This window comes from Lactuca virosa, chromosome 4 (genome assembly GCF_052849685.1).
Source record: "Lactuca virosa cultivar CGN04683 chromosome 4, Lactuca_virosa_CGN04683_v6, whole genome shotgun sequence".
NCBI classification, from domain to species: domain Eukaryota; kingdom Viridiplantae; phylum Streptophyta; class Magnoliopsida; order Asterales; family Asteraceae; genus Lactuca; species Lactuca virosa.
The window spans coordinates 70,787,815-70,810,418 of NC_136429.1; the positions used below are offsets into that span (position 1 = coordinate 70,787,815).

Genomic DNA, 22,604 nt, shown 5'->3' on the forward strand with positions numbered 1-22,604 from the left:
CCATTAAACTATCATTTTATAGGCAGTAACCTTATACCCCCTTATAGACCGACTTCGTGAATGAGGCCTACTAACGGTAAGAATGACTTTGTTTTTATACATATATATATATATATATATATATATATATATATATATATATATATATACGTATACCTATTAACTATTAATATTATAATAGTATAAGGGTTGAATTTTAACTCTTAAAATTCTAAGGGTTTAACTTGGAATTGAAGTATTCATGGGGAAACTTTACAAATTCCAAAACTTGAGGGCAAGTTTTGAACAATTCAAAAAACTTTTCAATTCCATAACTTATGAGTTTAAAGTAGTTTTAATGAAAAACTCTTTAAGTTCCATAACTTGAGGACAAGTTATAAAAGACTTTAAAACATTTAAAAATGAGACTCTTCATTTTTATAACTTATGGAAATCTTATGAGTTTTAAAAATCATAAATGTGACTTTTCATATAACTTGAGGACAAGTTACAAAAACACATTTTATGAACAACTTTTAGATTAATTTGGATCAAAAACACATTATCACATAATTTTTCTATTAATCTAAACTAACTCATAAGAACAAGATAATTCAAATCAAACAATTTTCATGTAATTAGCCTAACCATTAAACTAATACAAAACATGAATCTATTGACAATTATCTTCTGAATTGGATTAGCATAAACATTACCACATCAAAAACAGGTTTATAAGTTCAAAAAAAGCTTAGGGTAATGTTTCTAGTCCAATTCCAGCCAAAAAACTCGAATATATGATGTCAGGGGGTCCAACTCGTCGAGTGCATGAACCAACTCGACGAGTTGGATGATTTTACACATGGACTCGTTGAGTCCCTTAATGGAATCGGCGAGTCAGCTGTCCAGACAACAAAAAAATTGATTTTTCAGCAATTTGCATCAAGTATAATTGAAAACAAGCCTAGGCTCTGATACCACTGATGGGTTTTGTATACTGCAACATCCTATGGTGCACATACAACCCTAAATACATTGGATCTATGTTTTCACTAATTATACATGCAAATGGTTTCCAAGGCATTAAACTTATAAGTAGCATGCATTCTCATATACCAAATAAGATACTAGTTAGAGTAACATACATTTTGTGTTGTAGCTTGATTCCATGGAGATTAAGAGCCGAGTGCCCCAAGTGTGACACCTCAAATGGTTCACACAACACCAAAAACAACTTGGAATAACTTAAGAGAAAAGTCCTTATGCTCAAATCGGCTAGCCCTCTCATATGAAACCTTAGGGCTGATTTCTTGAGCCATGGAGTCCTTATATATTGTGGCTATTAGGGTTACACTATGTAACTCATGTCTTTCCATATTATTCATGCTCCATGGTTTAAAACCTCCATGGAGTATTCATGGGTTACTCCATGGGTTTAGCCCAACACGAAGAACTATGGATCATAAGCTCACATATATAAGAATGAATGATTTACACAATCAATCCCCATATATTTAATTAGTGTCTTTTGATTACAAAATTAATTCCAAATTAATTCTTGATCAATACTAATTAAATAATATGATTTAATATTAATATATTAGAACTTATAATATATTAATAAATCATAAATATCAGTTTCTCACAAAAGTCTATCCAAATCGTTCCGATGCCATGCAACCCAAATGAACCATGCCAAGTCGGGTCGAATACATACCATTAATAGTTATGGGCTTAGACATCTAATCCAACACATATCTCATGGATTTTGTGCTTAATGGTTAAGCCTTTGAGTTTTCAAGCCTTGTGGAAGGATTTTTGTGCTTTTGGAGTAGTCCCAAAGGATAAAGTTGGAAACTTTATCCTTTTAGACACATTTGGAGTTTAGATCTGAGCCTTAGAGTTTCTGGAATCGAAAAATCAGTTGTATGTGTTAAGCTGGGAAAACTCAGCGAGTTGTCCGGCCAACTCGGCGAGTTAGCTAGGGTTTTCCCCGACTTTCTGAGTTCTGTAGAACTCGACGAGTCCAAGAGGTGCACTCAACGAGTTGGGTCAACATGGACTGTTGACCTTGACCGTTGACATTGACTTTGACCATGGTTGACCAAGTTGGACTTTTGAGGGCATTTTGGGTATTTTGAGATTTTGATGGAATTGGTCACATGATGGTTATAGGCATTTGAGTCGGGAGCCGAGATTCGGAGTTAGATCTTATCAGTTTAACTACTTATGAGGTGATTCTTCCTCACTATACTTTCGGGTCGAAGACACCAAGGTCTGCCCATTGGTTTGATAACCTGATATTGTTGACATGCTGAGTATGATGTATATTTCATGCTAGAATTGATATGCTAGTCTAGTAGATCTGTAGGACTACCTGTGATACTGTTTGTTTATATGTATATGAAATTATCTGTTATATGTCGACATATTGTGTGGGTTGGGTTGAGGTTGTACTGCTCCGTGCTGTAGAACAAACCATGGAGTATGCCAAATATGAGCTGAGGGCCAGGGAGGGCATGCCAAACTCATACTGAGGACTCATGAGCATTCCAGATACGAGCTGAGGGTCGGGAAGGGCATGTCAGACTCGTTTTGAGGGCTTAGCAATATTCAGTCCAAGGACTGATCAAGCTGGGGAGCAAGCCAGACATAAGCCGTGGGCCGAGGGCAAGCCAGACTTATACTGTGGGCTTAGGGGTAATCCAGTCTGTTAAGTTGTGGACCCATTGTATGTTGTTATTCTATTTTGTGCTAATTGTTATGTATCGGTATTTTGGGGGAACTCACTAAGCTTTGGGCTTGCAGTTTTGGATTATGTTTCAGGTACCTCAGAGGATCGCGGGAAGGCGAAGGCGTGATCGTGCACCTCCTCATATTTTGTTTTTACAATTTTGGGATTTCTATGATGTGAAACTTACTTTGAAAACAAGTTGGAAACAATGATGGTTTGTTGTTTATTTTAAAAGTTTAAATTTTTCAAGAATTTTTCGAATGTTACACATATGGATTGATATTTGATTTATGATTTTGTTATAGTGATTATGTTCTTGTTTAAACTAGAATCCTTGAATTTGATTTATGTTTGATTGACCACTTATGTGAATTGAATTCTTGTGTAGTTAATTAAATTTTAGGGCACCTAATCGTTCTATAAAGTTAATGATTGGTAACAAACAATAGGTTTTCTTATTGTAGAACATATATCATATGTTTTCACACTTCTGAGCATATGAGAAGAAATGAACATTGTTGAGAAGCTTGTACAAAACTTAATGCAAGTTTTCAATACAATCTAAGAGCGTGTTTATGATGAATTAGTAAAGCTAGGTCCAGTCAAAGAGCATGTTTTGGTTAGATAATTTGGCAAGCGAGAGGTATTAGAGCGTGTTAATATCTTTTAGTACCAACTTAGAATAACAATCATGAATTACATAAAGTCATAATCAAGTTAAACAACAACTTTGAGAACTAGAACTAGAACCATTCCAACAAATTGTTTAGAAATTTGTTTAGTTTTCTACATGTTTTTAAAGTAGATTGTTATTTACATTATTTCAGATTTTGCATATAAACCCCTCTTTTTTTGTGACTAAAGTACCTTGTGCAAAAAGCTATAGACTTTTGTCTGGTGTCTCTAAGGATCAACCCTGCTTGTCTTGTACTACTTTTTAGTGCATTAAAGTACTGTATTTGGAGTCTATTGTACCCATATTATTTGTTGAGTTTGACACCCCTAACAGGAACATTTTGGAACCCTATGAGGGTGGACGGTTTTGAGAAGTTCCAGAAGGCTTCTGGAACTATCTCTGGTAGTTGATAATGTTATGATTTGAATCTGGATTAAATCTAATTATTTAATTGATTCAAATCCGCTTTGTCTGCAAGCTACCTCAACTATAAATAGAACCCTTTGGCCTTTGAGAAAATCGATCCAACCTCCTGAAAGACTTCAAAATTCGGTTTTGATAGCTTCTCTCCTCTCTCCTAAATATTATATAGTTTTAGTTTTTTGGGTGTGACCCATTTGAGATATTCTATTTTGGGTGCTAGTCCTTCCAAGTAATTACAAGGAATTCAAGATCTTCAAAGGAATCACAAGTATATAAGACTATACTTAAAAGTTTAGTAATCCTCTCCCTTTTGATAGTTAAAATGCATAATTTTAAAAGTAGGCTGTTATAATAGTCAAACCTAAATCTAGGGTGCAGGTACACTTAGGATTATTTTTGAATGCTTTCGTTGCCTAAATCTAATATAAAGATGCATAAAAAAACCCATCAGTTTCCACTACCTTCTTCAACGTTTTAAAACCTGGGTCAACCCGGCCGGTCCAACCGGTTGAACCGGGAACCGGACACTAGAACGGGGTCAATATACACCGGGTTTTTGCCACTTTTTGACCCTGAGCAAACCGGCTGGTTTTCACCAATACGCGGTCGAACCGGTCATAATAAAACGGAAAAAACGTTGTTGAACCGGTAAGCCCAAATGTTTCTTTTATTTTAGCCCAAATGCCTTCTTTTCTTTTAGCCCATTGACGAGAAACCTAATTCTTTCCTTTAGAGTCTCTATTCTCTAATCTCTACGAAATATTCGACACCCCCTTATCGGCTTCCATCCCTTTTTCCATTGTCGTTGTACCTGAACTTGTGGTTGCCTGGTTGCTCTGTTCCAGAGATGCTCCCAACATCCACCATTTTCTCATAAACCGACGCCAATGTCCCTGTAACTTTGTCGACGTAGCTGCTGCTCCGGCTTGATGGGTTTCCAGTGACGGTATCATGTGGTAGTCGACTTTGTTGGTTTCAATTTAAGGTAATAAATCTTCACAATACAAATTTCGACTTTGCTTATTTCGAAATTTTCACTGTACAATTTAAGGTTTTCGGAGATGTTTGAACTTGATTTCAATTTAAGGTAAGAAATTATGTTTGAAGTTTGAACTTGATTATGTTTGAACTTGATTTCAATTTAACGTAAGAAATTATGTAAAAACAGGGGTTTTACATATTACAATTCCTTTTGTATATTCCAATACAGTTGAAACAAATTACCACCAATTTTAAGATGTTTTGATTTCAATTCTTTTTGAACTCTAGAAATTTGATAGTTTGTGCTCTGTTTTTTTTTTTTTTTGAAAAAACAGTTTCAACTTTGAACTTGATTTCAATTTAAGGTAAGAAATTATGTTTGAAGTTTGAACTTGATTATGTTTGAACTTGAATATTGGAAAAAATGAATGTTGACATTAGAAAACTTTTGACATCAGACTATCTGTAACTTCTGTTTGAAGTTGAACTTGATTATGTTTGAACTTGAGTATTGGAAAAATTGACATCAGACTTTTTTCATTTTCAAACAGTTAAATATGGCTTCTGGATCACAACAACAATCACAAACTCCATCCAATTCTTCGGCTAATACAAATGTACAGACAAAGACAGATATAGGGTGGGATTATGCAACAGTGGTAACTGATGAGAGGGGGAAAAAAGCATGCATATGTAATTTTGTCAAAAACTGATCGGTGGTGGTGGAATAAACAGATTCAAGAAGCATCTTGCTGGTATTAAGGGTGAAGTAGTATCATGTCTAAAAGTGCCTCCTGAAGTGCGTTTTACGATTAAAGGGAACTTGATAGAACATGCCCAAAAAGATAAACACACAAATACTCTTACTATATCAGATGATGATGATGAAGATATGGAAGAAGCACAAATACGGAATGTCAAGGCACGATCTACTAAACAGGGAAAAAGGAAAGCTACACCACCTGTTCATCCTTTCTTTTCAAAAAACATAAATGATTCTTCCCAACCCACTATCAAATCCGTTATGCAAAGCAAGGCAAAGTTACACGATGTTGATTTAGCTATTGCAATGTGGTTTTATGATGCGTGTGTACCTATGAATGCGTGCAACTCGCCATATTTTCAACATATGGTAGATAAGATAGCAAGTATTGGTCATGGGTACAAAGCACCTAATTCTCACGCTTTGAGGGTCAACTTATTAAGAGATACAAAGAAGTCGGTTTCCTTGTTAATTGATTCTTTTAGAGAACAATGGGTTGATATCGGATGCACAATAATGAGTGACGGGTGGAGGGACATTAGGCAACGCCACTTGATCAATTTCTTGGTTTATTGTCCAAAAGGTATATCATTTCTTAAATCTGTGGATGCATCTGATATACAAAGCAATGCTACAAATCTGTGTAATCTATTTGCTGAAATAGTTGAAATGGTGGGAAAAAATAATGTGGTTCAATTGGTTACTGACAATGCTGCCAATTACAAACTTGCTGGTACTAAGTTAAGAGAAAGGTATCCCACTATTACTTGGTCGCTATGTGCAGCACATTGCCTCAATCTTATCTTGAAAGATGTTTAAGAATTAGATAATGTGAAAAGTCTGGCCACTCTTGCATCTAGAGTTACTGTTTTCATTTATAATCATAAGTGACCCTTGAATTGGTTGAGAAAAAGACCCGGCTGGAAAGAGATCATCCGTCCAGGTGCTACTCGGTTTGGTACTGCGTTCATTGCATTGCAGAGTTTATTTGACCATAAATCAGATTTACAAGCCATGGTTACATCTAACGAGTTTAAGAAGATGCTAAATGTGGGAAATACAGTTGATTGTAGAGACATTGTGATGAATAAAGAGTTTTGGAAGAACTGTTTGATATTGTGAAAGTGATGACTCCTTTGTTGAAGCTTTTGCGGTTATGTGATTCAGATGAAAAACCGGCAATCAGTTATGTTTATGAGGGAATGCGTCGAGCAAGGAAAGGGGTTAAGGAATTGTTTAAATAGAAGAAGGAATTGTACAAGCCGTATACTAACATCATTGATAGTCGGCGGGATAGGATGTTAAGAAAAAGCATTCATTGTGCGGCTTATTGGTTGAATCCAGCAATTTAATATGATCGTGAAAATCTTTGTAAAAAGAATGAGGTGTTTCAAGGAGTTCTTGATATGGCTGAGAAGAATTTTAATGGTGATGAACTTGTAGATCTTACAATGAGTTTAGGTCACTTTCGTGATGCTGCTGGTACATTCGGTAGACCTAGTGCTGTTGCTTCTCGTTCCATTTCACGTCCAAGTAAGATTTAACAACTTCACAGCATAATATTTAGTTAATTATTAAGTTAAAAACAACATAATGTGTTATTAAATATTAAAAAATATTCTAACAATTTCTTTTGTAGATGAGTGGTGGAAGTTGTTTGGAGGAGATCTTCCAGTATTGCAAAAACTTGCTATTAGAATCTTAAGTCAAACAGCATCTTCTTCCGGTTGTGAACGTAATTGGAGTGTTTTTGAAAGGATTCACACGAAACGAAGGAATAGGTTGGAACATCAAAGACTAAACGATCTTGTATTTGTGCATTACAACTTGCGTTTGGAAAATAGGTACGGTATATTTTAGATTTTACAAGTTATATTTTAGTTTATCATTTTACAAGTTATATTTTGGATTTTGTGAATGTATTTGTAGATTCAAGATTGATAAGAGGGTTTACGATCCTCTTGACTATGAAAATATTGACAAGACGGATTTTTAGGTGGTGGAAGAAGAGCCGGAAGGAGAACTTGATTACAATAAGTTAGAAAATATGCTAGAGCATGAACCGACTTCTCAAACAGAAGGTGGCATTTTCATTTCTATATATATATATATATATATATATATATATATATATATATATATATATATTATTACTCTGTTATGTAACATTGTATATAACATTTTTATATTGTAAAAACAGATGGTACAGGTGTTGGTGTTGGTGATGATGATGACACTGAATTTCAACTACTAAGTGATCGTGAGATCGATGCTTTTAACACTCCAATGTCTCAAGATCAATGATTTGATTTGATTGAAACACATTTGGATTCGTCTAAAATTATATTTTGTTTTGATATTATACTTTGCGACTTTTAAATGTATTTGGATTGATGTAATGTAGACATGTTGGTATGTTTTTTAGTATTTGAAATTAGGACATCAAAGTCATGATTTTTCTATATATATGCATAATTTTTTTATTTATTAAAATACCCTAAACCGGTTGACCCGGCGGTTGGACCGGTTGACCCGTGAACCGGTCATCACACCGGGTCAACTAAAAAACCGGGTTTTAAAACATTGACCTTCTTTTACATTAAATCACAATCACTTAACATGTAAGCTCATTGTTACAAAAAGAATCGATTTGTCGGTCATTAAAACGAAGATCACTAGATTAATTGAGATTAAAAACGAAATTGGATTTTTCCTAACAATGCCTATATGTATTTGACAAATATAATGTTTTAAGGTACATCAGTACCCAAGGTGGACATGTTATTTTTTTATTTGACATGCATGCACATGCTAAAAGAAATTGTAGCTTTTTGAAGCTTAAATTTTAAATTTATAAAACTTCTTATAGTAATGCATAAAAAAAGACAGATACGTTAAAAAGCTTGCATTTCCAACTAGCACTCTATTCAAAGTTCACATTTTATTAATAGATATTTCGTATCCATTTTTTTAACTCAATAAAGAGAGTCTTTAACTCTTTATAATATCTATCATTTAACCGTCTTCATGCTCATAAAGTTTCAAGTAACTTGTGTTTTGCAATATATATCATAAATAAACAAAATTTGTCTTGAAAAGTAAATTTTTTGTTTTCAAAATAATCTCTTTGTTTTGTCATTTGTGTTTTCCAACTAGACAATATCCTTATATCCCCATAGGGACCCTTGGTCCTTTAGGCCATGTGAAGTGCTCCAAATTATGCCACCCATTTATAGCCATCATTAAGCATGGAATGACAAGTCACCATACAGTTCATCCCAAAACTTTACCACTTTGGATAAACCATCCATCATTTCCACCTTGTATGACATAACTAAAAATATATACGAAAGCAACCATTATAAATGGTAAAGCATATAATAACTTATTAATTTTTTATATTATTGATATTTTATATTATTATGAACTGCAACGGTTTATATATATATATATATATATATATATATATATATATATATATATATATATATATATATATATATATATATTTTGAAATGCTATGTTTGGGTGAATATCATGTTAGGATTTAAGTGCTTCGACAAATAACAGAACGATTTCAACCAGAGTATTAATGCAAAACGAAAAACAAGAACACAATATTTAACGTGGTTCACCCAATCAGAATGATCGGTTACATCCATGGCTAACACGAAATAGATATTTTTGTTGATTTATGTGGAATGACTTACATAAGGTTACATGAATTCAATGGATATATAGGGGCATAATGACCTAAAAAATTTCAATAAGGTCAAACTCAAAAAACACTTACGAAACTGATCCATGGACTTGTTTTGATGTTGTATATGATATATGAACTAATCAACATAAAATTTCTTCGTGAGCCGTTACCCCTGACCGACTAGCCCCACAACTTAACATATCCAAGTCAAGTACATGGTAAATGTCATCCATATAGTAAAAACATGATAACCCATGTAAACGGTCGATACTTAATATGTAGACCTCAATGTTTCTTATACTTTAAGGTGTGTGACCACTCTAATAATATGCAATGATCTGACATTACACTAAAATGCATTGTCTTCATTCTTTATTGGTTACCTCATTTTGAGTTTAGATCCAATAATTTAATTTTACGTTCAAGGTCAACATGAATATACCAAAGTTTTTTAAAAAAATTGGTAATTACATCAAAAAGACTATAATAACAACAGAATCCAATTCCCAGATAGAAAAATAGAAAAACAATAATTACGTTAAAAACAATATACAATCACCATCAATGTTAAACTACTAAAAGGTGATTAACAAATATTATTTTGTTAAAAACAAGTTTAATATTTACATTTAAAATAGATAAATTATTTCTTTTAAAACAACAAAAACATACAAACTAATAAAAACAATATAACGTAATAATTTTTTTTGCAGTTACATATGTTAATTTAGAGTAACTGGTTTTAATAAATTCGTTTTATTTCATTTATTAATTGTACAATTGAATTAAAACTGTTTGTGTAAATTCATTTTAAAGTCAGATCTACTTTTTATACATATGTTATATGTAGTTTAATAAAAGAAGTCTTAGATGAAAACCAAATATGTCGTACAGATAAAAGCTTCATGAAGGTTGCAATACAAACTTTATAAGTGGCATAATTAATTTACTACCAAAAATCATAACTATGAGATATTAGATAGTTAATATGATACATATATGTCTATAAAAAAAACTCTTATATTTCAACTATTAATGTATGAGTCAAACGACATGAACTAGTTTGAGAGAAAATAAACAAAATTCATTTTTTTATATTACTGTTTGAATTTTAAAAAAATATTACTACCAAAAAGCATAAATATGAAATAGTCCATTTTTTTTATTACCATTTGAATCAAAAGAAAATAAATAAATAAATAAAATTTGGCTGTTGCCCATCACAAGAGGAGAGAAGTTACGGGGAGGGTGGCGTGTGTGTGTGTGGTGGGGGGGGGGGGGGGGACCCTGCTCGGAATTTCACCGCACGGAAACCGCACACAAAGTGTAGTGTTCCTTGGTGCGGTTCAGTCCAAATCAACAAATCGTTACTTGCGGTTCCGAGTATACCGTCGAGCCTAACATATACAAATGAATTCAATAGTTATTAAATGATCATAATACAAAAATAAACAAAATTGTTATTAAACAACATTACGTCATATACATGTTTACAAAATAAACAGAATTGATATTAAACAACATATATCATATATATATATATATATATTTATTGGTTTGGACCCCTAATTTTTCATATAAAGGTAAACGAGATTAGAACTATTATTCAATTTATTTGTCCACATCACATGAGATAATTATAATTATATGGAAGTGTTAGATTGCAAAAAAAGTACAACTTAGTTAAAGACTATATAAATTATATATTTTTTGAACACGTAGTTAAAAAAATATTGACCTCGATAATGACCTTACAAACTAAATACCTGTTACCCAACGACATAATGGAATTTCATTAAAATAGCCACTAGTTCGAGAAAAAAGGTTTTTTTGGAAATATTATTTTAGTTTCGAAATACTAAATTATATGTTAGAAAAAAAAATGTATTAGTTGATGGTGATCGGTCAACCGGCCAGCATTCATGAATTCCTAAATCACTTGACCATCGATCAATCTGCAACTTTGGAATGTGAGGTTACATGTATGGATGTCAATGGGATCAAACAGGATGAGGGTTGCATCCCCCGCCCCCATCCCCGAATTCCACCCGTTCCCCCGCCCTTAAAATTTCCAACCTTCCCACCCCAACTCTGTCCCCGCCCCCCAATTTCTGTATTACCCTTCTCCGCCTCCGTTCTCACACCCCCAATTGATTTTGGGCTAAAAGTAGTTATTTTTAGGCTAAAAAAAGCCTATTTTTAGGATAAAAATAATTATTTCTAGCAAACTTTTACATGTTAAAAACAAAATTGTTGTGGTATCTCAAAAACATTATATTAACATCTTAAAAACATTATTTTAGTTTGAAATTTGGTAGCTCAAAATCATGCTATTATTTATTATATATATATATATATATATATATATATATATATATATATATATATATATATACTTAATGAGGCCCCCATAGGGGTTTCGAGATGGGACTGCCAACCCCTGCCCTCGATTTTTTTTAAACAAATACATCCATACGATATTAGGGTCCTACAAGACTTTTTGACATCCCTAATTGCATGTGAAGAGATTAAAAGAGCACTATGAGATTGTGGTATTGATAAGTCTTCGAGTCAATATGGATTTACTTTTGAATTCATTAGGAAGTTTTGGTATCTAATTGAGATTGAACCAGACATAGTTGTTGTGTAACATCATGTTTCCTCGTCATTTCTTATTTCAGGGTCGTGGCCGGAATTCGATTCTGTAAAGGCTTTCGGCCTTAAGGAGTTAATTTTTAGACCTTTTGGAAGGAGACAATGATGGTTATGAGATCTAAACCTTTGAATTATGTTTTGGGCCAAAGGGTAGAATGAGAAAACTCATAGGTTGAGTTCTGGCATGAAATATGGATTTTTATTCTAGAAGTTTTTAGTCCAAGATATTTAGATAATATTGTAGAGCTCTTCAATACCTTTCCGTGTATATAAAGAACGTCGAAAACGGAGTTGGAACGAAGAAGTTACGACCGTTTGAAGTTAGGACGATTTTTGGGTTACCCGCGTACGCTTGGCGTACGGGGAGTACGTTGGGCGTACTAGGGCATCCCTAGTATGCTGGGCGTAAATTGAGTACGTTGGGTATACGCGATCAGTGCACAAACCCTAAATCATGGTTTGAGCCCTATTTAAGCTCTTTAACTTCCCCAAACCCATTCCATTTCAGCCTCCACCTCTCCAACACCCTCTCTTGAAACCCTAACCCTAGTTTGAGCCTTGTGAGCAAAAATAAGGTGTTTTAAGTGCTTTGGAGTGTTCTTGGTGCACCTTGGAGAAGAAGGAATTCATTGAATAAGCGTTGGTTGCATTGGAGCTTGTAGATCGAGACCTTGTTCACCTTGATCTTTCTTCTGGAGGTATAAAGTTTGAATATTGATGATAAAATTGTTAGATCTAGTTAGTTTCGGGTGTTTTGATCTTTTGGTCACTTTAGTGCATAAAGTTTAGATCTTGAAAGTTTGTGACCTTTTTATGGATGAAGTTGGAAACTTTATCCATCTAAACATCATATTGATTCGGATCGGAAGGTTGGAGACTTGGACTTAATGGATTAAGTTGAAAAAGATGCATTTTTGGTCCCTTTATGACTTAAAGACTAGTTCTTGTTTGTTGGAACCACTCTAATGGATAAAGTTGGAAACTTTATCCATTATGGAGCTATTAGGAACCATAAAAATGTTATTTTGGTCCTTCTACCCCATCCATGCAAGAGTTGTGATGTCTCAATTGATTAATAAGTTAGGGTTTTAGCTTTTGGACCTTCCCTAGCCATTGAAAGTCACAAAGGTGGAAACTTTATAACTTAAGACAATGTTTTGAGGCTAGATTTGAGTTTGGGTGAAAGGTCCTTAAGGGATTAAGTGCTTAATGGAAATGATGAAATTAGCTCGAGTACGTTGGGCGAAATTTTCATACGATGGGCGTACTAAGTCATCCCGTGCACGCGGGGCGTAAGTTGAGTACGTAGGGAAACAGTCTTGGACTTTGACTTTTGTTGACTCCGTTCACCGTTGACTTTTTGATCAAGTTTGACTTTAAGTCAAACATTAGGGTTTTGATTAGTGATTAAGATTCTATATTGTTCTGATGTTAGTGGATCCGTGGGAGCAAGCAGTGTAGCAGGGAGCATATCACAGTGTTCTCGGGTTTCTTCATTTCAGGTGAGTTTCGCCTCATTGCACCTGTGGGTCGAAGGCACCAATGCCAGCCCACTAGTTTTGGTTATCTTTAGTAGAAGGATGTCATATGGATTGTATATAGTCATGTAGGATAGACTGAAGACTCATGATCTAGGCTCTTTTACTTGTTCCTTATTTGGTTGTGGTTCCAAAGTAGGATCACATGTCCGGGTGTCTATCTTGCCTCTAAGTGTAACGCCCTGTTCTGAAAGTATTCGTTTATGGATTTCAGAGCCCGAGGTTAGGGGCGCTTCGGTCTTATATGGGCTTTGAGTTTTAGGCGAGAAGGTTTCGGGCCGAGATGTGTTGCTAGAAGCGTAGGGCTTCTCGTCACCTTTTCGTGGATATAAAGTTTGTCGGAAACGGACTTAGAATAAAGGAGCTATAGCACTTTGAAGTTATTGACATAAATGGTCCCTAAAGGAAATATTTGGCAAGTAAGTCCCATGCATGCAAGGGATGCATGCACGTGTTTGGCTGGGTACGCCCAACGTAAGCTGGGTTACGCCCAACGTATAAGGAGGATTGGTCGCGGATGCAGAGAGGCGTACGCCTAACGTATGAGATGTACGCCCAGCGTAAGCTCAGAGTCTCAAAACCCTAATTTTAGGGCATGCCACTCTATAAGGAACATAATGGCCCAAACCCTAGCATCCTTATCTGTCCCACAACCCCATAGAAACCCTAGATAGCCGTCCTTCCTCCATTGTTGTGGGTGTTTGACCTTGTGAAGCTTAGTTTGGCAAAGAAGAGCTTTGAAGAAGAAAGAAGAAGTTGGCAAGGAAGGATCTGGGTGGCTGGAGCTTATAGATCTGGGATAGCATCATCATTTGAGACACTCTGAAGGTAAAAATCCTCTAACTTTCCTCATAGAAGCTTAGATCTAGGTTTATGGAGCTTTGGACCTTTTTAGGTCCAAAGATTGGGCATTTATGGTAAAACTTCGTCCTTGAGCTTGGGATTGCCACCCTCAGAGCTAAAAGTATCCCATATGTAGTAAAGTTGTCATCTTGATGGTCCATTTGTGTTCATGCATGAGATCTAGCTCTCTTATGGAAGTATAATATCATTTTTGGAGTTTGGGTTGGTTTGGACCAAGTAAAGTTATCAAGTCAATGACTTTATGGATTAAGACGTGGAAAAGGACATGGATCTGAGTTTGTAGCCTCTGGAGTGGAGGAATAAGCACTTAATGGAAAAAGGACTTAACAGGAGGATTACGTTGAGCGTACGTTCAGGTACGCCCAGCGTACTCACCATTGTGCATGTACGCTTAGCGTATGCAGATGTACGCCACACGTAATCTGTCTCATTGGGCCATGTGTTATTGGGCCTCGGTTTGGGCCATGCTTTGGGTTCTTGGGCCATAAGTAGTCAGATAACATGGGCCAAGGAATTAGTTGGGCTTAGAGTAAGGCCCAATAGAGGGATTGGGCACAATTTAGCAAATTGGGCCATTAGTGGGCCACTAGTGGGCTTGGGAAGCTTACATAGTGTTGGGCCTTAGTTTTGGGCCTTAGATATGGACCAAGTTGGTTTAGGGGTAGAATGGTCATTTTACCCCCAGAAGGGTTATTGTATTGGACTAAGTGTATTGTGGTATTGGTAGCTCGGGGAGCCGAAGGATCAGCAGGCCGTGGATTTTCCAGCTAGCAGCCAAGGGATTTTAGCAGGACTACAACAGTGCAAGGTGAGTCTCCTCACTGTGTGCATGGGTCTACGGCCACAATGTCGGCCCATTATGTTTGTGTATAGTAGGAAGACCCGGGGGTTAGCCCTAGGCATTATTATGATATATGTTTCGGATTACGATCCGATGTCGGGCGAGGCCCGAGGAATGTTAGTATGCTAGCTATACTTGTTGTCTGTGTGATACTTGTATGTGCCTGGTAGGGAAGTGAGTGTGGGCGAAGTCCCGTATCTCATCACTATCCGAGTATGGACGGGGTTTCGTATCTCATTAGTAGTAGAGCAGGTGCGAGACCTGAGTTAGGAGGGAGGTGAGTGTGGGAGGGGGCTTGTATGTGACAACCCGAAATTTCTATTCTGTACAACATGTCAATTCAATAGAAGTCAAATCAGTTACAGTTAAATTTTCAGACTTTTTGGATTAAGTTTGATTATTTTAGGAATTACACTTTAGGAGATACCAGGAGAGAGGATGCCCTAGGGTTATAGTGCATCACTGTTATTCCTAAACTTCAAGAAATTGGAGTTACTACCGGGAATAAAATATTTTCAGCCAAAAACCCAGAAATTTGGAGTATATATATGACACTTGTCATTTATTATCATTTTTCCAAATTTCTCAAGAACAAAAGCAAATCCTCTCAAGTATCATCACGGGATTTATTCCAGATCTCGATCTAGTAAGTGTTTTCAACCATTTCAAGTTAGTAGATCACTTAATCTAGTGTTTTAACACCTTTCTAACCGTGAAATCATTCCAAAAGGTTGATTCTTCCATTTTCACCAAGAACACCAAGAACACACACTAGTGTTCTTGGCATTTTGGCTCATTTCAAGCTTCCATATAGTAAGTACATCTATCCTAGAGTGTGTTTAAACTTGCTATACTTCATTATAACATGAAATCATCCAAGAAACACCAAGAAAATGGTGTTTACGGTCCAAGAACATTCTTGAACCGTAAACCCATTTTAAGGGACCGAAATGTCCCTAGTCCCTTCCTAAGCCTAGGTAACTAACTTAGATCCTTACCTTGATGTATTAAGGACTTGAAATCAACAAAATACCAACATCCATAAGGGTTTACGGCCGTAAACCCAAAGGGATGTGGTCTTTGGGCCGTAAACTCCAAATAGGAGTGAAATGGTGCCCTAGCTTCTTCCTTAGGCTTATACTTCAAGAGGAAACACTTAAACGGACTTAGAAACCTTCAAATCAACAAATGGTCAAAAGAGGGGGAGTTTACGGCCGTAAACCCATTGGGTTGAGGTCACAAAACCGTAAACTCAAGTTAGGGTTTCTTTTGAACCCTAAACCCTATAACATTGTTCTACAACACTTAGATGCATTCCTTGAGACTAAAAACACTTATATAAGGTGTTTAACTTGTCTTAGGATGTCTTAACTTTGCTAATTAGTTGTTTAAAGTCTAATTAGATACATATATGTGGTATTTATATGTTAAATAGGATCATTGTGTGTGTACAAGTCTTCACTTGACACCTAGCAATCCTATTTCTTCAGTTCATCCAAACCACCAACTACAGGTGAGTTCATACCCCTTAATTAACCTTTTAAATGTTTTTAAATGCTTTTATGGGGGGGATACAAGTTGAACAATTGTAGTTATTATATCAATCACATGTGATTAATAACTACCAAGCAAATGGTTTTCTTACTTTTCAAACTATTTACCAAACTGTTTTACCTTAAACTGTTTTACAAACTCTTTTATTGTCAAATACATTTATCAAACTCTTTTAACTTATATTATGTGTATCTATATAAATATAGTTATATAAGTAGGATTAAGAAGGACTTAGGACTGCTAGTCTACCCTACTTCCTGTTCTTGTTTGATTGTGGTCTTGGGGTATCAAGGTTAGTTGTCCGAGGGTCGTTTGAATCCTAGTTATATATTATGTATATGTATATAGATATAAAAGGTTTGTTATCAACCTCTTTTAACTTATATTATGTGTATCTATATAAATATAGTTATATAAGTAGGATTAAGAAGGACTTAGGACTGCTAGTCTACCCTACTTCCTGTTCTCGTTTGATTGTGGTCTTGGGGTATCAAGGTTAGTTGTCCGAGGGTCGTTTGAATCCTAGTTATATATTATGTATATGTATATAGATACAAAAGGTTTTCCTTCATTCAATTCCATACCCTTGGGTAGCAAGGGTATACAAACATGTTCATACATTGCTAGTAAGCTACCATAGGGGTAGTTTAGGAAGATACTATTACTAGAACGATGAAACATACAATGAGTCAGTTCATACATGAGTCAATACATACTATAATGAGAAACAAACATGAAACAAAGTGATGAGAAACAAACATACAGGCTAGACAGAGAAAGAACACACAATACAGCTAGCACACAATTCACATAACATTTACATAAATACATTTATGTGAGCCATTAAATAGGGCATGGCACTACCTGCCATGACTGTTTTTGTATCAGAATCTCCTTAATTGGGGAGCGTATGAGTTTGTGTATAGATCTATACTGGATTGACTATCCTACACCTTTCTGCTCGCTACAGTGGGACTTGCAAGTCTACGGGTGCCAAACGTCATTTTTGTGGCATCTTACATTGTCACTTTACTATTGAGTCGGTAGCAAGATACAGGCCGATCACATGTTACCTTAAAATATACAATTAACTTAAGGTAGTTAGTACAGCAGTAGTTTCATAATACTACATTAAAGTACTATAACATTTTCCCTTTACATTTTACTTTGTGATTTCACACAATAAACAATAATGTAAAAACTATATTTTTGGTTAATGATAGTCGGATTTGGGAAAATACTCACTTTTACAAAGGATACACACACAGACACTAGATGCCTTGGTAGAAGGCTACTTTTAGTAGGAAACATAGGGTTTTCTAGGATAGTTCAAACAAATACAAAACTTTTACAAACACACAGTACATCTTACAAAACATCTTACAAATGCTTTCATACAAACACAGACACTAATATACTTATGAACTCACCAGCTCTAAAGCTGATAAAATCTTTCAAAATAACTTGTATTCTCAGGTCACCAGTAGACAGGTACCGGAGCCAGGTTTTGAGAAGATGGAGCTCGTTCAAGACTCATTTTATATTTTGATGTATATTGTTATGGTGTCTTTAAAACTTAACGGAACACACTTGTATGAAATTATATTATTAATGCAATGGATGATGTTGTTGCTTGTTTACTACTTGCATTGTTGTGATACTGTACATGACGTCCTCCACCCCAGAACGTTTCCGCCGTTCATTTGGTTTTGAGGGTGTGACAGATTGGTATCAGAGCATTGTTTATAGTGAATCGAGTGTATCAACCCATAAAAGATATACGAACTATAAACACAAGCGGGATTTAAAATACTCTGATGAAGAGTTTATACTTTAAATAATAAAATATTTAATAAAGTATACATACCTGCATTCATACTAAAATCAGTGTCACTAGGACAGAACAAAAGTATTACGATTGTTGGACAACACAAGTAGACTTAGAGACATATGGTCAACCCTGGGAAGATGTAGCCTGATCAACTACATTATCCGAGGAGTGATTAGCGTGTGCCTAAGTGTGGTTGTGAGGTTGCAACAAGTCTAAAAACTTACCAACACTTCTACAACAAGAACAGTAGAACAAAACATTAAACTTAAAATACTATAGGAGTATTTTGTGTTACTATAATTACTTATTCGAGAATTAAAGGTCTTTATTAGTATAACAATGGTTGTTTAGTGGATACACTAAAGTTATATGTACTAGGATGCCATAGACTTAGAATCTGTGATCTTTGCCTTACTTCCTGTTCCTTGTTTGGTTGTGGGCTTAGGGTTAGGGTTACTTATTCGAAGGTCTATCCCGTCTGCATGACATATAACTGGTATGCTTTAAACAAGTATTGGGGCAACTGATAAAGATCATCTTATAATTATTTAGTTAGTTAGTTTAATTTAGTTATTTCTTATATCCCTCTTCTCACGTAGATTTAATGGCTGGATTTCATCTTCCCGGAGACCCGTACTTTCCCAACCACGGCAACGCAGAATGGCTGGAAGACGAACCAGAAGATAATCACCCAATTCCTTTAGATGATTATGAAGCTGAAGGTTTTTCTGATGGTTCCGACTCGGAGCCAGAAGTCAACAACCAACTCCCAGCTGTTCAAAACCCAAACCCTCGTCCCGCATTTCAAGGTCCCACACCTATGTGGGCCACAAACTTGAATAGGTGGAGTCAGGAACAAGGTCAACCTTTTCCTTACAATGGAGACAGGAGTTTCTACAACCTTACTGAGGGAGGTTCAGCTGATAGGGTCCTACCTATCATGGTTCGTAGGATTGCTCGGAACACCGAGCAGGGTCGAGCATCTATCGACCGGGTAGTAGAAGTGGATGCCAATTCTGGTATTAACATTGTTCGCATTCGCCAGCTGGAGTCCGCTCACGAAAGGGCTCAGGTTAGCAATGCAATGCTTCAGAGGGAACTTGCTGAAACCCGAGCCGAAGTCAGGGAACTTCGCGCTCAGCAAGCAAGGTCTGATAGGCATGTGAGGGACATAGAGCGTCTCCTATCGGATTCAAGGACTCACTCAAGCACTTCTCGTCGTCGTTAAAATTTTACCAACTTCTCTTTTGGATATAACTTAGTTATGTAAAAACTTAAGTCTAATTTCCTATCCTTATAAATCTTAGACCTGCTAGGTTTTGATTTGGTAGTATGCTGTCAAAATTTTCCCATCTTGGATGATGTAAGACCTACTTCTAGGTCATTTTTCCCCAAACTCATTACATCTGTAATTCCAATATCTTTGACAGATATAAAAATCTAAGGGAAATTATTATCCAAATGCTTTCATCTTCATTCAAGTATTCCATTTAATTATGCTGTTGGACTATGGAGAGTTAGTCCATGAGTCATTCTCATCAATTTTCATGTCAAATTCTTATCAATATCTTGTTCATTCTAAACTTTCAGCTAAAAGATGCCTCCACGTAAGTCAACAAGACGTAATCCTACACCACCTATTCCTCAATTTGATACAGCAGCCCTCAATGCTGCTGTAGCTGCGGCTGTGGCAACAGCCATGGCTGAATATCATTCTTCAAGTTCCACTGGAGGAGGGACTCCTATTCCAACAATACAGGTTGAAACCCCTGTGCGCTCGAGAGAGTGCTCCTACAAAGATTTTTCAAACTGCAAGCCATTATCCTTCAGAGGAACTGGCGGAGTCATTGTACTCTCGCAATGGTTTGAGAAAACCGAATCGGTTTTCGCAATCTGCTCCTGTCCAGAAGGGAGCAAGGTGAAGTTCGCTGCTTGCACCTTTGAAACCAGAGCCCTAACATGGTGGAATAGCCATGTTAAGTCACTATCTCTTACAGTGGCAAATGATATGGGCTGGGATACTTTAAAAGACCTCATGATGGAGGAGTACTGCCCGAGGGGCGAGATCCAAAAGCTAGAGGAAGAACTTTGGCGCCTAACCATGAAAGGCACCGACATCGTAGCATATACCGCCAGGTTCTGTGAACTGGTGGCCCTCTGTCCCAACATGATTCATACGGAGGGAAAGAAGATCGAGAGGTATATATGGGGGCTGGTGCCACCATACCAGGGAAATGTATTGTCATCACGCCCTACTACATTTGATAGTGCCAAGCGACTGGCACAGCAGCTAGTTGACCACGGGGCCCGTACCCCGGCTGCAACAACCACCCTGGCCATCTCAGAAACCGCCAGAACTGCAGAGTCCAAGCGGAAATTCTGGGAGGACAAGAAAAAGAAGAAGGCTGCGAAGAAACAGCAGACGGTGGCAATTCATAGTGCGACAGCACCTGCCACTGCTGCTATTCCAATAAAGCAGTATTCTGGAAGTTTGCCTTTATGCAACAAGTGCAACTACCATCATATGGGAGCCTGTCGGGACATGCAGTGTGTAAACTGCAACAGGAAGGGGCATACAGCCCGTTTCTGTAAATCTCCGGCAAGGCCAATCACCCAAGTCCCCGGCGCTGGAGTGGGCCAATCTTGCTACAACTGTGGCGATGTGGGCCACTACAAGAGGAACTGCCCCAAGGCAGGGAATGCCGGTGGAGTAGGAAGAGTTTTGGCTATAGGCCATGAGGAGGCGGTTGCCGACCCCACAGTGGTCACTGGTACGTTTCTCCTCGACAACTCTTATGCTTGTATACTATTTGATAGTGGAGCGGAGAGGAGCTTCGTGAATCAAAAATTTGCTCATTTACTTAAGCAAAAATCACGAGCACTCAAAGAACCGTTCACAGTAGAAATGGCTAATGGGAAGACCGAGAGCACTAGCTGCATTTACATAGGGTGTACCTTAACTTTAGATAGCCATTCATTCTCGATCGATCTCATGCCAGTCTCAATTAAAAGTTTCGACGTCATCATTGGCATGGATTGGTTGAGTCTTCAGCGTGCCGACATCATGTGTTACGAAAAGGCAGTTCGCCTTAATCTTTCGTCTGGCGAAACCCTAGTAGTTTATGGCGACAAACCCGGCACAAACCTTCGTATCATCTCGAGCATTCAAGCTCAGAAATTCTTGCGAAAGGAATGTCGCGCATTCCTTGCTCATGTGGTCGATGTGAGCCAAGAAGCGAAAGACATCAAAAACATTCCAGTAGTACACGACTTTCCCGACATCTTTCCAGAAGAGCTACTAGGATTACCTCTGCAATGACAAGTCGAGTTCAGAATCGACTTAATTCCAGGGGCTACCCCCGTAGCCAAATCGCCTTATCGTCTAGCACCTGCAGAGATGCAAGAACTATCCTGTCAACTTAACGAACTGCTCAGCAAGGGCTTTATAAGACCAAGCTTCTCACCTTGGGGAGCTCCAGTCTTGTTCGTCAAGAAGAAAGACGGATCTTTTCGTATGTGCATCGACTACAGGGAGCTCAACAAACTGACCGTCAAAAATCGTTATCCTTTGCCTCGGATAGACGATTTATTCGATCAACTTCAAGGGGCGAATTTCTTTTCTAAAATCGACTTAAGATCCGGATATCACCAGTTACGAGTGCTAGGGGAGGATGTTCCAAAGACAGCCTTCCGAACTCGTTATGGACACTACGAATTCGTAGTGATGCCGTTCGGATTAACAAACGCGCCCGCAGTATTCATGGACTTAATGAATAGGGTGTGTCGTCCTTACTTGGATCAGTTCGTCATCGTCTTCATCGATGACATACTTATCTACTCTCTTAGTAAGGAAGAACATAGTCAACATCTGCGACAAGTCTTAGAAACCATGCGCGCGGAGAAGCTTTATGCGAAATTCTCGAAATGCGAATTTTGGATCCGACGAGTCGAATTCTTAGGGCACGTGGTTAGCGAAGAGGGAATCCACGTAGACCCATCCAAAATCAAAGCCATTGAAAGCTGGTCAGCACCGAAGACGCCTACAGAAATTCGTCAATTTCT

General features: G+C 36.9%; 1 protein-coding gene across 1 annotated transcript; it reads left to right on the plus strand.

Annotated features, from left to right (window-relative positions):
• The first annotated feature begins 5,350 nt into the window (after window positions 1-5,350).
• On the plus strand, window positions 5,351-7,860 carry LOC145104610 (uncharacterized). The gene is made up of 6 exons (XM_079041828.1): window positions 5,351-5,433; window positions 5,529-6,308; window positions 6,650-6,779; window positions 6,936-7,089; window positions 7,196-7,291; window positions 7,757-7,860. The coding sequence occupies exons 1-6, from the start codon at window positions 5,351-5,353 to the stop codon at window positions 7,858-7,860; spliced, it is 1,347 nt and encodes a 448-aa protein (XP_078897954.1).
• The last annotated feature ends 14,744 nt before the right edge of the window (window positions 7,861-22,604 follow it).

What these genes read in the sequence shown, in the direction of transcription:
- LOC145104610 (XM_079041828.1), top strand. Translation starts at nt 5,351, where the DNA reads ATGGCTTCTGGATCACAACAACAATCACAAACTCCATCCAATTCTTCG. An exon ending in CAGACAAAGACAGATATAGG is followed by an intron (nt 5,434 to 5,528) that starts GTGGGATTATGC and finishes TGGAATAAACAG; the next exon opens with ATTCAAGAAGCATCTTGCTG. An exon ending in TCGTTCCATTTCACGTCCAA is followed by an intron (nt 7,090 to 7,195) that starts GTAAGATTTAAC and finishes TTTCTTTTGTAG; the next exon opens with ATGAGTGGTGGAAGTTGTTT.